The 16,651-nt window shown below is 47.4% G+C and overlaps 1 protein-coding gene across 2 annotated transcripts in view; it reads right to left on the minus strand.

Moving 5' to 3' along the window:
- ARHGAP5 (Rho GTPase activating protein 5) overlaps positions 1-16,651 on the minus strand; it is a 568,297-nt gene that overhangs the window by 109,729 nt on the left and 441,917 nt on the right. For both annotated transcript variants that reach the window (XM_086936953.1, XM_086936954.1), the window contains one exon: positions 9,705-9,782. In XM_086936953.1, coding sequence (XP_086793079.1) covers positions 9,705-9,782 — 78 coding nt within the window. The remainder of the gene's footprint in view (positions 1-9,704; positions 9,783-16,651) is intronic.

Consider the following 16,651-nt stretch of genomic DNA (forward strand, 5'->3'; position numbering starts at 1 on the left):
AGGAGCTCTATATTGTGAGAAGTTGGCCTGACATATGCTGTCCACCAGTTATAGTGGGCACCTTGCACCAGTCCAAACAACCCTTATTGATGATAGGTTTAAGACAACCTTTATTGAAAACTATCCTAGTGGTAGCTATGGAGAGCAGCCTTCAGGCTAAGTCTTGAAGGAGTGTAAAAGGCAGCTTGGTTTACCAGATTATAACCTCTTGAATGACCAAATGAAAGGAGAACCACACAATGTATATATGTATAAAATATATGTATTTAGTACTACACACCCTCTACTAACCTCTTTATGAGATTAGAGAACAAGATACACAATATCAACACTTTAGAACTTCAGTAAATAGCACAATATACAACGGGCCCCAGGGAGAGACCAAACCATATATTAAGAAAGTGGTATAAGAATCACAACTTGACTAGACACAGTGCCTAGAGCACGTAGAATCACTGGGACCCAAAGGAACCACCCAAGGTAGTGACACAGGGGACCCACGGGGATGTGTGCAGTATGAGCAAACCCTTTTAGACTTAGGGGGTTCTAGGGCCCACACCCATGGGAGCACCGGAGTACTCTAGTTACCTCACCCAGGGAAGCCGGGAGCATAGGTGTCAAATGGTGGCGGGTCGCGTCATCGTTTTCAATGGTGACCTGCTGCAAAGTGCTGCTGCCGGGAAGAAGGAAAGTGTCCGGAGGGATCCAAGCCTGGATCGCAGATGTAAAGAACCTGAAAGCAGAGGGGACAAAGACTGGGTGACTTGCCAGTGACCAGGGGCACGATAGACGAATGCCAACCGATGTCGGGTGCTTCAGGTGCAAAGAGGTGAAGCTTGACTCTGCAGCCATGACGATCAGGAGGCGTGGACGACGACCAGGAGCTGGGTCTGTGCTTGGATTAAGCACAACAAGCCTTTGCAACAGCAATCCACGCAGGAAGAGAAAAGATGCTTCAGTGCGGACCAGCAAGGTCCTGGCGACTCCCCAAGTGGTGGAGAGTCAGGGCACGTCTGGAGCAACCAGGTAAGCCAATGGAAAGTTAGATTTGCCTTCACAGGGAACTACCAGTCGACGGACAAGGGATCGCGTAGGGACATCAAGAGGAATCACACAATACCAGCCCACGGGACACTCGGTGAGTGTAGGCCAGTAATCTTCTTTGGAAACGCAGCTCGGGGCTTGGACTACAAGTAGCCCATAGCCCAGCCTCAAGGATCGCCAAGAAGCATATGCATTTGCAAATGTGCACGGTGTCCAGGGGTTCCGGTTCCACGGTCTCCACGAGGGTTATGGGTCTCAGCTTTGCTGTGAGCTCGGGTTGGCCTCTGGGAAGTCTGGAAACCCACCTCCTGTGTTGCAAATTCTTTGGAGTCCGGCAAGTGCTTCAGAGATGCAAACTGGTCAGATGTGTCTTAGGTGCCTGCCAAGCAGGGGAGTAACTCCTTCACTCCAAGGGAGATTCTTCAGTTATCTAGCAACTTGTAGCTCGTCAAAGTTCCAGGATTATGCGTCCAGGTAAATCTAAAGTCCTGTAGTGAGGGGTTCCTACTTTATATCCAAGGAAGGGGTGGGACAAACTCCACCTTTGGGAGGGTCAGGATAGAGGGATGGTTATACCCATATCCTTTGTCCAGTTTCGCGCCCGCACAGGAGCTGGAAGCCCCTGCAACAGTTTGAGCTGGACTAAGCACAGGGACACCACATGTGCCCCCAGTGCAAACTTCAAGAAACTCTTGGAGTACATCCACCCAGCCCCAATACACTAAAGCCTGTCTGGAAGGTGGTTACACCTCCCTGTGATAGGAAACCTATTGTCCAGCCTCCCATGCCAGAGTTTCATCCAGCAGCAGGAGGTCAGACTCGTGTCTGTGGCTGCAGCATCCATTTTGTAATGCCAGGGTTCTGTTAAGCTGGTACCGGGTGTACCGGTGTAGTCACGTTTCTCCCTCTCGGAGGGTGGAATCATACCTCCGCCGCCAGGACTGGTGGGGAGGCATGATTCCAAGGTGTTTGACACCAAACACAACATGTTTCCTTGCAGCCATTCCAAAGTTAGCACTTACCGCAAGGTTATAACGCACTTAAGAGTATATGGTCTGGCTGCATCACAGAACAACCCCGGATAAAATATTCTGAAGGCTGCAGAGGGGCCCTGCTCATGCATGGACACCCTCTCACACAAAACTCAGCACCCTGCCTTCAGGATTAATAAGGCCTGCCATAGGGGTGACTGATCGGTTTATATGTGTAGTGATATAAGGTAGATATAGGAAACCTATATCGAAGTAAGGGGTGCATACACCACCTTCACAGGCTACTGTAGCAAACCTGTGTTGTCATTATGAGTGGTCTCTCTGGGGTGACATAATACATGCTGCAGCCCTGAGAGGCCTCTAGGGTACCTATGGCCTGGGTATATAGGATACCATTTCCTAGGGACTTATAAGGGTACTCCAGAATCCAATCTGTGGTGTACCTAAAGTACATGCAATCATTTTAGAGAGGAAGCAGCTAGGCTGGGGTCCTGGATAGCAGGGCGCCAGCCAGACTAAAGTCGAAAAAAAGTGCAACATCAGCAAAAAGTGGGGGTAACTATAAGAAACAGATCCTACTCTCCTGCATATATTATTTGTCAATCCTGGGCAAGACTGGGATAACCAGATGTTTTTTATTTCCTTCACACCTTCCTCCCAGATATAATCTATAATGGGTATCGCTCTCACAGTCTTTCTAGACAGGTCCTTTAAACTATAAAGAAAACAGTCAGACTGCTTGACTGTCATTGACAACTGAAAACAGGAAGCCACCATTTCCGTTAGTGCGGGGAAGAAGCCAATGTCTTCCGCTGAGAGAATCCACAGTTTGAGGAGATGGAGAAGCAGGCGTTGAAATAACATAGTCATCCCATTCATTACCTATTTGCCCTTCTTTCTACGGCTGACCCCCCTCAATTTCTCAGTCATAAAAGTGTCATGTTGTTATGATGGCGAAACAGTATCTCTCACAGGGCATGCCGTAGGAGAAGGCTCAGGCCTATGTGGGGGAGACTCCAGAGGTGAAGGTGCAGGCGGTGGCGGCAGCAGAGAAGCAGTTGATGAAGGAAAATGAGTGCGGTACATGTCTTGTAGATCTTGAACCAAAGCCACAGGAAGGTGGATCATGGGCTCACCAACAGACTCCATGTATTGTATTTCTGCATGTGGAGGCTGATATTCCTGCTGATAGTAACTTTCACAGTCATCCTCATCATCGTCCTGATACTTAACATGAAGCTGAGTGGGACTGTGAACAGGACCAAACATTGCATCATCAGATTCCTCCAAAAATGTTGAAGGTGGTAAATGTGAGACCACTGCAGGATTCTGGATAAAACACCTCATCGACTGTCGTTGACGAGAACGTCGTCGACGAGTATACAGGGGTTAGTTGCAACGTCGACGGTCGCTTACGACCTGGCGGGGGATACAGTGTCGTCAGCTTTGTAGACGGCAGCGGTGTCTGTGTCATTGACAAGGACAACAGAAGAGCAGACAAAGAAATCGTCGTCACTATTGCCGACGATGCCGTAGCGGTCGGCGTCAACCCGGTCGTAGATGAAGAGGAGGTCATCGACTGAACCAATGTCGTCGACAAGGATGCTGATGAGGAAGTCATCATCGTCCGAGTCATCGTTGAAGGAGTCGGAGCCTTCGTCATTGCTGGAAGGGTCGTTGGCAGGTCCGTCGTCAGTAGGGCAGTCGTATCCGTCATCTACGATTTAGTTTTCGACAATGAGCTCTTTAACGATGAGGTAGGTGAAATGCATTCAGATAGTGGTTTTTGTGCCGACAGGGAGTCAGAAAACGCCGTCAACGATATAAGCTTCCTAGAGACTAATCTTCATGGATGGTTTTGAAGATTGTTTTTCATGTTTATGGATTAGATGGCTTTTCTCCTCCTAAGGAAATGAATACTTTCCTGTTTGTGAGGTGCCTGCATCTTCCTGATAAGACTTTTTAGAAGCCTTTTTCTTGGAAACTTCAGGAGATTCATGAGATCTTTCTCTCATTTTAGATGTTTCCTGAGAAGACTGAGGTAGAGCTCTCCTCATCCTCCGAGTCAACATCAGATTTACTTTTCAGTCTCTGAAGCCAAATCAACAACTTACCCTCTATGTCCTTAAGGGTTTTGGTTGAAAAAGTCCTACACATCTAGCAGTCTTTTACCTTATGTTGAGGGTAGAGACAGTAGATACAGTTGTTATGGGGATCTTCAGCATGCAGACTGACCTGAAGAGACTTTTCTATGAAGAATCTGACATTTTGAGTAGAAATCTGGAAAATTGAATAAGAAACTGAAACTGAGCAGAGGTCAGGGAGACTCCCTTTCACATGACGTGCGGTAGAAAATCTGAGGAATCTAGCCTCTCCTTGGAGTGTTCTACAGGGGGCTGTCACCTGATGAATGGATAGGCTACTGCAGTGACTGTTCATTGCATTGTAGCCTATGGCAGTGTTAAGTATTGCTGTTATAAGTATACCGTGGGACCCCCACTACGATGACGGGGAGAATTCAAGCATGTGAATCTATGAAAGATCCAATACTGGAGAACGACATATCTGCTGTAGCACTGGAGGAATGGTAATCATTTTTCTAGATGGGTGGTGAAATAGTCTGTAGTGATCTAATATTGACTGACCTTTTTGTGATGTATTTCTCTAGCATCTTCAGGCCTAGGACTTAATCCATGGCACTAGTGGCCCGCTATATTTTTACCCTCATTGGTTATTTCTACTAGGTCAGCATCTTCCTGAAAGTCCACTCTTCATTGGAGGGGCTTTCTCGTATGTCATTGTCATTCTGTGCTTGAACTGCAGAAGCGTCTGTGGTCCTGCAGTACGGGGACATGGAAATAGTCAATCTGCTGGTCGAACACCACTGTCCAGTCTCTTGGATCCAGGGCGGTTAGAACCTGGGTCAGAGCAAGCATCTTGAATTTGTCCTTTCGCAAGAAGGCGTTGAGAGGGTGAAGATCAAAAATAGGATGAAGGCCTGCGCCCTTTTTTGGCATAACATCCAGTCCTCTTTTTCGTCTCTATGGCTCCTTTGCCAAAAAAGCCTGCACATTCGGCCATTTAACAGGCATGTGGTCCTACAAAAGCTTCTCTGATGTAGGTGGCGGGTGCAGCAGGTCAAAAAGGAATGGCAGGGCGCAGCCCATCTGGATGATTTGAAAGACGTATTTGTCATACGTGATACTCTGCCATCCCAGGAGAAAGCGGTGGATCCTGCCTTCTACAGGGTGGTTGTGTGCCACTGAGCCCAAGTGGCAATGTAAATGTAATGTAAAATGGATTTATATAGCGCATAAATCACCCGAAGGTCTCAGAGCGTAGCAGATCCTCCATCACAGATCCACAAGACAGGAACAGTGGGCCGGTGGCTAAAAGAGCCAGGTTTTAAGGTTCTTCCGGAATCTCAGATAGCTGGGTTCTATCCTGATCTGGAGGGGCAGGGTGTTCCAGGCTTCAGGAGCTGGTTTACTAAATGCCCTATCACCATTTCTAACCGTGCGGACCATGGGAACAGTTAGAAGTAGTTTGCTGGTAGACCTGAGTGTTCTAGCCGAGTTATGGAATTTGAGCTTTTCTTCCAGGTAAATCGGTCCATGTCCATAGATAGTTTTATGGACTACGCAGCATAGTTTGAATTTTATGCGCTTCTTTATTGGGAGCCAGTGCAAAGTTTAGAGACAGGGCAGTGATGGAGTGCGGGGGGGAAGGTTGAGCACAAGCCTTGCGGCGGTGATTTGTAGTACCTGTAGTCGGGCCAGAAGATTTTCGTTAATGGAGGATAGCAAGGCATTCCCGTAATCTATCCGGCTGACAATGAGACCTTGTACTAAAGACATGCGTGACGTAAAGGAAATCCATTTGAAAATTTTCTTCAGACTGCGCATGAGGCCGACGCAGGTGTGCACTACTTTGTTGACATGCTCAGTCATGGACAACCTGTTGTCGACTATTACCCCAAGATTCCAAAATACGGATTTGGGAGAGGGACATGGTCACAGTGTTGTTGGCCACCATTCTTTTGTCCAAATCTTGTCGGCCTTTCCAAAAAGCACGATCTTAGTTTTGCTGGTCAGTAAGGGCCCTGGCCAGGCTGAAGGAGCTAAGTGAGTACAATAGTTTTTATGTCCATAGTGGGGAGGTGCAATGCAAGACCCTCATCGCTTCTCGGATGAAATACAAGCCTACATACTAGGTTTCTCATCACGGGGTGGGGTAAAGTCATACCCATGACCCCCTATTATCATCTCCATGTGGATGATAATGGTCAAGAATCCAAATCAAAAAGGTGGGTTTGTGTCTGTGCGGTAATGGTATAGTGTTTTCAGTTTGACAGATTTAGTATTGGCTGCTCCATGTCTGAATAAGGGCACAGCCATGGTTGAGGTAAATTTGGCTCAGAATCGAACACCAGAATAGATTGTGGATCCTCCTTTAGTGCGATATCCAAGGGACTAGTGCAGGTTTTTTGCTGGAACCAAAGGTGGCACTGGTGCGGAACACAAAGCACATTTGAGGGGGAACAGAAGCCGCCAAGGAAAGACCGACCAGAGGTAATGGGACTGGAAGCCTCTGAGGATCCTTAGTGCCTGAAGGCATGCTAGAGGAAGCCATACCCTTCCTAAAGGACTTTATCTATTGCAACCGCTGATGGACCCAGAAAACTGAGGTGCATCTGAACCATGGTTGGAATCCGCTCCTTGGTGGAACAAGAGTGCGACAGTAAGGCATGGTGACCTCCTCGCCCCTATTCTATCCATCGAGAGTGGTCAAGTTCTGCTTGAACATTTTGCATTTTTTCTTTGACTTACCTGAAGACTTTGACAGTAAAACACATCTGTTGTGGGAATGACTTCTGGAGCGGGCCAACTTTAATCGGGAGCTGCTGTGTTTCGCCATACACCGTGTTGTCAGATGGCTTTTGGGTTCGTTTTGGTGCAGTCATCGCATGCCTTGGAGACGTGTGCCGAAACCAAGAATCAAAGGATCACTTCATGGACATCTATCATTGACAGTTCCTAGGAGGTGAATTGTTCCCTTGCACAATGGTAGATTTTTTGAGAAAAAAACTAGAGAAAAATTCTTGTCACAGAGGAAGGACACGAGCGCCGTGCTGGATCAGAGTCTGATGGCACGGAAAGAAAGGACACTTACATGTGCCTCCGTCCGTCACTTGCGCAGTGGAACAAATCTTCATGATGCCACCTATCGGTGCACAGGAGTTTTTTGCTTCCCATATCCAGTCAGGCGCCTGGGGATATTCACATGGTGAGGAATCTGTCGTTATAAGTATCCATCAGAAAAGTTATGTTAAGAGGACACTGCTGGTGATCAAACAAGAACATACTGGTGGGAATCTCTGGGGAGTCCCAATATTTGAGAATAATGTGTAACTGTCAAAGATCCAATGGGAGAACCAGATATGCCAGTGAGGCAGCTACAAAATGCAGAAGTGGGTGTGGCAGATGGCTACAGACTGGGGACTAGGATCAGTCACGTTTTCAGGTAGCATGGTAGGTTGGTGAGCAGAAAAGGCACTTCATTGAGTGTTGGCCCTGAAGTAGAATTGCCCTATCACCTTTTCAATTGCATAGACATACACACTACTTTTCAGCTCAGGATTCGCTGTTGTGAGAAAAACAGTTTGCAGAAAGCAGCACTAATAACCATTTTTCTGAAAGACCTTTTATTCAAAGACCTTCTCATCAAGAATAGATGCAGTGGGAAATACCAATAAAGAGATTTTCAAAATAGTAAAGGAATTTACATACCCCCCAAGGCAATAACTAGGACCTTTTCCTCCTCTGCACTCTGGGTGGATCAGATGGCCACTTTCTTTGCAGAGAAAATCAGGGAAATTCAGGATACTTTTTCTACCTCCGCTGGGGCAAACAATATGGACAGGGATCTCATTCTCCCTCGTGTCTCGCTGCTCCTCTCGTTATGGAGATCCCTCCTCTGTCGCTGGTGACTTCATTAAGCATTCTGAAGAATCTGAAATCAGGTGCCCCATCTGATCCCTGCCCTGCGTCTATCTTGGCAGCTATAGCTATGCCTATAAATCCCTATGTGAATCAGATACTAAACACCTCCCTGCAGCAGGGGTGTGTTCCCAATAAGTGGAAGAAAGCACATATACTTCCCCTGCTGAAAAAATCTAACATGGATCCTGAGACACCTGCTAATTATAGCCCATATCTCTCCTGCCTGCCTTTTCCAAAGTATTGGAAAAATATGTTCATTCAGTTACCTCTGCCTTTTTAGAGACTAACAATATTTTGCACCAAAGTCAATCAGGGTTTCACCCAAACTGTAGCACCGAAACGGCACTCCTGGAAATTTCGGAGTCTATTAAGGCCGTTTTGGATAGAGGCAGAAAGGGTATGTTGATATTGCTGCATCTCTCGGAAGCCTTTGACACCGTACCTCATAGCGGACTCCTATTGAGACTCCAGGAGTCTGGCTTTGAAGGGACGGTACTCAAATGGTTTGCCTCTTTTTTGTCAGGGTGCAAACAGACTGTCTGGGCCACCCTTTTTCTGCACTTATCCCCCCCTTTGGAGGTGGGGGTTCCTCAGGGCTCAGTCCTTAGCCCAACCTTATTCAATCTGTACATGTCTCCCCTGGCGAGTTTAGCCGAGTTGCATGGGGCTAAAATAGTATCGTATGCAGACGATACTCAATTACTTTTTACATGCAACAAAGATTCAGAGTTTGAGGGAGAAGCTATTAAGACCTGTCTTTCGGCAGAGTTTTCCTGGTGTCAACAGAATAAACTTAAATGCAATTCCAAAAAGTCTGAAATCATTTTCTTTTTTAGTTGCCCATCGAACAACCTGTGGCAGAGCTGGTGGCCTCAGGATATGCACCCTCCGGCAAACGCGGTATTGTCCGTAAAAAATCTAGGTGTTAAACTGGACAACTCTTTGAGTATGAAGCTACAGGTCCAGACTGTGGCCGGTCAGTGCTTTGGCTTCCTGAAAATGCTCAAACAATTCCTGCCTCTACTTCAGATCCCACACAGGAAAACTGTGGTCCAGCCCCTGATTGGCTCCAGGCTGGATTATATAAATATACTATATCTTTGCCTCCCAGAATACCTGCTCACCCGCCTTCAGGTGGTGCAAAATGCGGCGGCCAGGGCTAGCCTTTCCCTTTGCCCGAGGACCCAGGTGTCTGAGCATCTGAGCTCTCTTCACTGGTTAACGATTCGCAAGCGGATACAGTTTAAGGCCCTCGTTTTGGCTTTTAAGACTTTGCATGGCTCTGGGGCCCCTTATCCAAGGAAGAGAGTCCAATTCTACCACCCTCGTCGCTCTCTTCGTTCCGCCTCATTGGCGTTAGTGTGCACTCCGGTGGTCAAGTGCTCCCGAATAGGAGGACGCTCTTTTCAGTTCCAAGTGGCTAAGCTATGGAACAATTTACCACCTGCTCTGAGACTTTCACAGGATCTGTTCCCCTTCAGGAAGGCTCTTAAGACATGGTTATTTCAGCAATAACTCCGCACTCTGCTTCCCAATATTTCTCCCCCCCCCCCCCCCCCCCCCCCTTCTTGCTAGTCTTCACTCACCCAGCGCCGGGACACTCAGAGCAGCTGTGCGCTTTATAAAACCCCATTTAACATAACATTAAAATACGTTTTTAAATTACCTTGATCAAACTGCCGCTGAATGTTGTCCTGGTCTGTTTTATTCCCACTCACTCGGTAAAGTCCTTCTGTACACAAACCTAGAGAGAATAAGCAGAAACAATGAATAAACAGGCCAAATAATTCACTAGATGTCTTGCTATGCAGATGCTAAGCATGCCTTTAAGGTTGTGCATTATTCGCCTGCACGCCCCCACGAGCCTCCTCTTTACAAATAGATGTTAGAAGGCACACTTGGTTTCCAACTGTGGACAGTGAGACCCCTCAGATGCCCTGACCACTGTACCTGCCTCAAAAACACTCTGGAGCTGGGATCTCCAGGCTGTCAGAAGACTGTGCAGAAGCGGCACAAGCAACCACATCTTAATCAATGAGACTGATAAACAAGTTACTTACCTTTGGTAACGATCTTTCTGGTGAAAGGATCTACCTGCAGATTCCTCCCCTTGCGCTGGCAGGTGGTGTCCCAGCTCTCAGTCAATGCATTCTGTGCGTTGGAGCCATGTAAGACACTGCCTGGCATGCTGAGGTCCATTTTCATCCTTTTTTCCACGGGCGACGTCAGTGTGCCTGGCGGCGCTATATGGCTCAGTGGTAGTGCGAGTGTAAAGTGCTGGAGTAAGGTGGAAGCCATGACACAGCCTGCTGGTATGGGACTGCTATTTGCACTTAACCAGATTTAATGGCAGCCGGTGTCGCGATCTTCTTTCCTCCCTGTAATCCACTTGCGGTGCGTGTCTGATTCGCCCACGACCAGCAAAAACACTTTGTGAAGCCAAGTGCAAGTGTCTGCTGGAACATTCATCCAAGACAAAGGAACAGTAAGTATCCCTTGTTGCACAAGACATGAAATATGTCAACTGAAGTCGGTCAGTCTATAGCCTGACCAGCAAAATTGGGTTGGAGCTTGGCCACAGATCTGAGTGGCATTCCTCTGTGCTGCTGCAGATGGAGGGACAAAGCAACAGCCCCCGCCTGGCCAGACTTTTGTCTGAAAGACAACAGACAAACCTTAACACGTGGATGGGATTAGGCGAGGATAGAAGATGGAATACAAGAGGGTATTTTAGATTTACATACAACACAAATTTACAACTGCATCTTCATTCGGTTTTAGGCACAGGAAGAGTTGGTGGTTTGGGTCAAATGCTGAAGCCAGAATTAGAGCAGGGGTCCCCAGACTCCAAACTCAGGAGCTCGGCAAGCCTCGAGGATCACAGACCCATCCACTGGCCATGACTCCAAGATTGTTCGGTACACCTAATTACCATACCCTGAAGACTGAGCTCATGACGAAAGAGTTACTTAACTGTGTGATTATATTTGTGGTGGATACATAATCTTCCTGCGGACGTCTCATCTTGTCTATAGTCCTTCCAGGTTTCTGAATAATCCAAAAAAACCTTCCTCTGAATTACCCTCTGGCGCATACAAGGTTTGCAAGGCAACAGCTGCTCCGCCTTCCTCCGGATTTGAAGTAATTGAAGTAAATTAGGCATCAACAAATGTGTTGGTGTCACTTCCCGATATCCATTCTGCCCCCACTGGTGGTTGAAAAGAGGACCAAAAAGCCACCACAGCAACAAACACAAAACACAGCAAATGACCTGTTGGCAGCCCTTGGGTTCTGCTTAATCATGGCACCACCTCATTGGGGAGGTGGCGGGGTGAGGAATCGGCAGTAAGACTATGAACCCACCACACAAATCGTTGGGCTGGTTAAGTGACTTTTCTTCTAATGGATACACCTTCCTGCAGTGTCCTCACCACAGGCTGAAGTCCTAAAGCAGCACCCACCAGAAGCTGGGACTGAGTACTGCCACTTAACCATCATGCCACAGAGCGTGGGGAAGTACACGTCACTGCATGCGTGAGGTAGTAGAGCTTTGCAAAGGAATTGAAATATGACCAAGTAGCCGCTCAGCAGATGTCAGCAACGGGGACACCTCTGGAGAGGGCCAGGGACGCAGCAATGTATCTAGTAAAAGGGGAAGGAGCATATGCCTTCTAGAGGGTCCTTCTTGGCCAAGAATGACCAAACGCAAAATAATCTCTGTTTTAGGAGCACCAACCCCATTTTTGGTCTGGCAGAGCCACAAACACTTGACCATCCACCCTGCTCTGATGAGTGTGAATGATGTAATAGGACACTGCACATCTGCCGGCCCTTCCATGTCACCACTCCTCCTCCTTGGCTGGATGTCGAGGAGGGAAGAAAAAATTGAATATTGATTGAGTGGGCATTATGGAAAACCACGTAGGAAAAGGAAAAGATGACCAGCTGCAAAGGACCAAGTTATCCCAGGTAGGAAAGGGCAGACAAACTGACAAGGGCCTAAAGTACTTCGATACGGTGAGCAGATGCAATCACCACCAAGAGAACTGTTTTTAGGGTCAGAGGTTAAGTGGTCATCTGAACGAAGAGACTGGGCATCTACTCGGATGGGGTGGCTATGAAGAAAGTCATAACAAAGTTCAAATCCATACAGAGAACAATGTAGACGCAGCCGGTGCACTAGGGAACCCTTCACTGTAGACCGGCACTAGAGAGCTGTTCACTGTAGACTGACACAAGAAAGCAGACGGTGCGCTAGAGAGCCCTTCGCTGTAGATGGCAACAAGAAAGCAGACAGGCGCTAGAGAGCGGTTCACTGTAGACGGACACATAAAAGCAGTTAGGGCGCTAGAGAGCCCTTCACTGTAGACCGACACAAGAAAGCAGACGGGTGCTAGAGAGCCCTTCATTGTAGACTGACACAAGAAAGTAGACGGGTGCTAGAGAGCCCTTCATTGTAGACTGACACAAGAAAGCAGACGGGTGCTAGAGAGCGGTTCACTGTAGACTGACACAAGAAAGCAGACGGGTGCTAGAGAGCCCTTCATTGTAGACTGACACAAGAAAGCAGACGGGTGCTAGAGAGCCCTTCATTGTAGACTGACACAAGAAAGCAGACGGTGCGCTAGAGAGCCCTTCATTGTAGACTGACACAAGAAAGCAGACGGGTGCTAGAGAGCCCTTCATTGTAGACCGACACAAGAAAGCAGACGGGTGCTAGAGAGCCCTTCATTGTAGACTGACACAAGAAAGCAGACGGGTGCTAGAGAGCCCTTCATTGTAGACTGACACAAGAAAGCAGAGGGGTGCTAGAGAGCCCTTCATTGTAGACCAACACAAGAAAGCAGACGGGTGCTAGAGCCCTTCATTGTAGACTGACACAAGAAAGCAGACGGTGCGCTAGAGAGCCCTTCACTGTAGACTGACACATGAAAGCAGACAGTGCGCTAGAGAACCCTGCACTGTAGACTGGCACATGAAAGCAGATGGGCGCTAGCGAGCCCTTCACTGTAGACTGACACATAAAGCAGAGAGGGCACTAGAGTGCCTTTCACTGTAGACAGACACATGAAAGCAGATGGAGCACTAGAGAGCCCTTCTCTGTGTAGATGAATGCAGACTGGGCGCTAGAGAGCTGTTCACTGTAGACTGACACATGAAAGCAGACAGGGCGCTAGAGAGTCCTTCTCTGTATAGATAAATGCAGACAGGGAGCTAGAGAGCTCTTCACTGTAGACTGACGCATGAAAGCAGATGTGCGCTAGAGAGCCAAAAAACTTTTTAACAATAAATAGGTAATATTATCAAATACAAAATGTGCAATAAAGGAAGGAGGGATAGAAATGAAAGCTCACCGCTCACTGGAATAAATTCCTCAGACTGCTGCATCACTCCTTGTGGAAGAATCCAAACCGTAGTGTTTCATGAATTAATGGGTACTGCTCAAAGTAGCTGCCCTACAAATGTCCGTGATAGAGACACCAGAGAACAGAGCCGTAGATGGTGACACTGATCTCGCAGAATGAGCTTTGATCAGTCCCCTCAGCGGCTTCCCCGCTGCTTGATGACAGAAATGAATCGTGCTGGCAATCCAACGTGATATCCCGTGCTTTGACAGGGGCAAACCTTTCCTTGGAAAGCTAGAAGCGACAAAAAGTTGCGAAATCTTCCTGAATCCTTTCGAAAGTTGAAGATAGAACTTCAGGCAACTTTGGACATCCAAAGTGTGGAGAGATCTCTCCACCAGAGATGACGGTCGAGGAAAGAAAGTCTTTAGTACTATAGGATCATTTAGGTGAAAATCCGAAGGGACTTTTTGGATAAGGTTCGGATTTGTCCGTAAGATCAAAGATTCTTTTTTGAACTGTAAGAATGGCTCAACAATTGTGAGAGCTTGAAGTTCTCCAACTCTCCTGGCTGATGTTATCGCCAGAAGAAAAGCAATCTTCCAGGACACAAACTTCAAGTCCGCTCTATATATTGGTTCAAAAGGAGCCCTCATGAGATGGGCAAGGACCAGGTTGAGTTGCCAAATTGGAGGAGGAGGTCTCACCGGAGGGAAAGCCCTGAAGAGACCCTTTAGAAATTGCTTGATCACCCTCGCGGACCGAAGAGAATGGCTAGAGGTTGTTCGTCTGAACCTCGAGATCGCTGCCAGATGCACTTTAATGGAAGAGTGTTGAAGACCTGATTTGGCCAAAGACAATATGTACGGTAAGATTTTATGAGGAGCCGAAGTAAAAGCACCATTCACAAAAACGCTTCCATTTTGCACGATAGGTCCTGTTTGTACTAGGAGCCCGAGCATGACCTAAAATGACCTTGCAATCTTGAGGGATATCTAAAGCATTGAACTCCCGGGGCTCAGGATCCAAGCTGTCAATTGCAGAGAGCTCATGTCCGGATGCATTACTTGGGCCTGGGACATCGTCAGCAGGGTAGGAATTGGACGCATGAGAATTTGTTGAATCTGAGATAGAAGGAGGAGCTCTGTGAACCAAAACTGGCGGGGCCAAGCTGGGGCTATTAAAATCATGGTGCAGGGTTCCGTCTTGAGTATCCTTGGTATCAAAGGAATCAATGGAAAGGCGTAAAGAAATACGCCTGACCAGGTTATCGAAAGGGGATTCCCCAAGCGACCCTCGATAGTGATACCTGCTTGCGTAGAATTGGCATTTCTTGTTCTGTGGAATCGCGAACAGGTCTATAAGAGGAGTGCCCCAACGAGAGACTATTCTGTCGAGAGTTCTCTGATCCAATGCCCGTTCGTGGGAGAAAGACCTTAGGCGGCTCAATGAATCCGCATCCACATTGAGAGAACCTGGTAGATGTTCTGCCGAGAGAGATATCTGGTGGCTAATAACCCATTCCCAGATCTCCTGAGCCTCTTCTGAAAGGAGTTTGGATTTTGTTCCGCCCTGCTTGTTCACATAATGCATGGCCGTTGTGTTATCTGTACACACCAGGACAGTAGAATTTCACATTTTAGGAATGAAAGCTTGTAGAGCTAAACAAATTGCTCTCAGTTCTAGTAGGTTGATGTGAGAGGTGCGAAGCTCTGGAGACCAGTGATCGCTCACTTGAAGATCCTGTAATACAGCTCCCCAGCCTTTTAAAGAAGTGTCTGTGGTCAGGACTAACGGAGAGGGAGGAACTGTGAGGGAGGAACCGTGAAGGAGAGACCTTCCTCAATATTTCTTGTTATAGTCCACCACCTAATCGCCTTCTTCATGACACGAGTAATCTTTATCCTGTCTTCGAAAGACCCCTCTGCTAGACGCCATTGCAAGTCTAGTTGTTCCTGCAGGGGACGCATGTGAAGCCTGCAGTGCGGAATCAATGGTGTTACTCTGCGAGGAGATGTCATCTCTGGGGTGATCTGCTGTCTTTTTATAGAAATATGGACTCTTTGAATCGTCAACGATGTCGTCGAAGGAGAGATGGACCTCGTCGACGGTGGACTGATTGTCGACGAGCTAGTCATCATAATCATCACTGCTGACGTCGTTTTTCTCGTCGATGTTGCAGCCGTCGACGCTATTTTCGATGTCATCATCGTCGACGTTGAAGATGTAAGCACCATCGTCGATGAGAAGGGAACAGGTACCTTAAACGTCGACTGCAGCCACCATAGACGAAGCTGCAGTCGACGATCCCGTCGACTGAGCTGTAACAGAACCCAAGTGAATTTTGGATGTCGTCGTTGACGTACCAGATATTTTCGTCGTCGACGGACGACATTTCTTATCCAATTTTCCTTCCTGAGGGACAGTAGCAGGTTTTTTGAATACCCTCTCCTTTTCAGATGGTGGAGAAGCAATAGAAGGGGTTTTTTGTACCTTCTTTGATGACTGTCTCCTCAGTCTGTCCCAGCCTCTCCTTTACACCTCGGTGAGGAGATTGTTTGGGACTGGGCCTCTCAGACCTATCAGAGGGCACTTGCAGGGCCTTAACAGGGGGCTCAGAAGATGTTGAAGGGGAGGACCTACCCCTTTTCTTGGATCTCCTGGAGGACGCAGCTGAGGAAGAATCCTCACTGTCGGATGATAGAACCTCCTTACAAGGCTTCATTTTCTGCAACCAGGTTAACAAGCGGCCTTCCCGGTCTCTCAAGGTCTTCGTAGAGAAAGTCCTACAGATCTTACAATCTAAGGCCTTGTGATCCGGGTACAAACAGTATATACAGTCCTTATGCTTGCCCTCAATGTATAGCATCTTCTTTGAACAGGTAGCACAAGCTCTGAATAATGCCTTCTCATTATCAGACACAGAGTTGAAAAAGAAGAAAATTCCAAAAACGAAGAGAAATCTGAGCAGAGCTCAGTGGAGACTCCCTTAGCACAACGTGCGGTATAACATCTGAGGCTCTGAGGCTCTCTCAGGAGGGTTCTATGGGGTGAGGCTACTCTGATTGGTTGCTGCAACTTTCTTGGTCTCTTTTACAAAAAGAGGTGGATAGGCTATAAAATGAGATGAAGCCTAGGCATGTCTTTCACTTTTGTACCTACTGCTATGGTATTTTTCTATTACCGAGGTTCCCATTATGACGACAGGGAATGATACAAAGCATGGGAATCTACGAAAGTCCAATACTGGGGCAACGGCACAATAAAA

The sequence above is a fragment of the Lissotriton vulgaris genome, chromosome 9 (genome assembly GCF_964263255.1).
Source record: "Lissotriton vulgaris chromosome 9, aLisVul1.2, whole genome shotgun sequence".
Lineage (NCBI taxonomy): Eukaryota > Metazoa > Chordata > Amphibia > Caudata > Salamandridae > Lissotriton > Lissotriton vulgaris.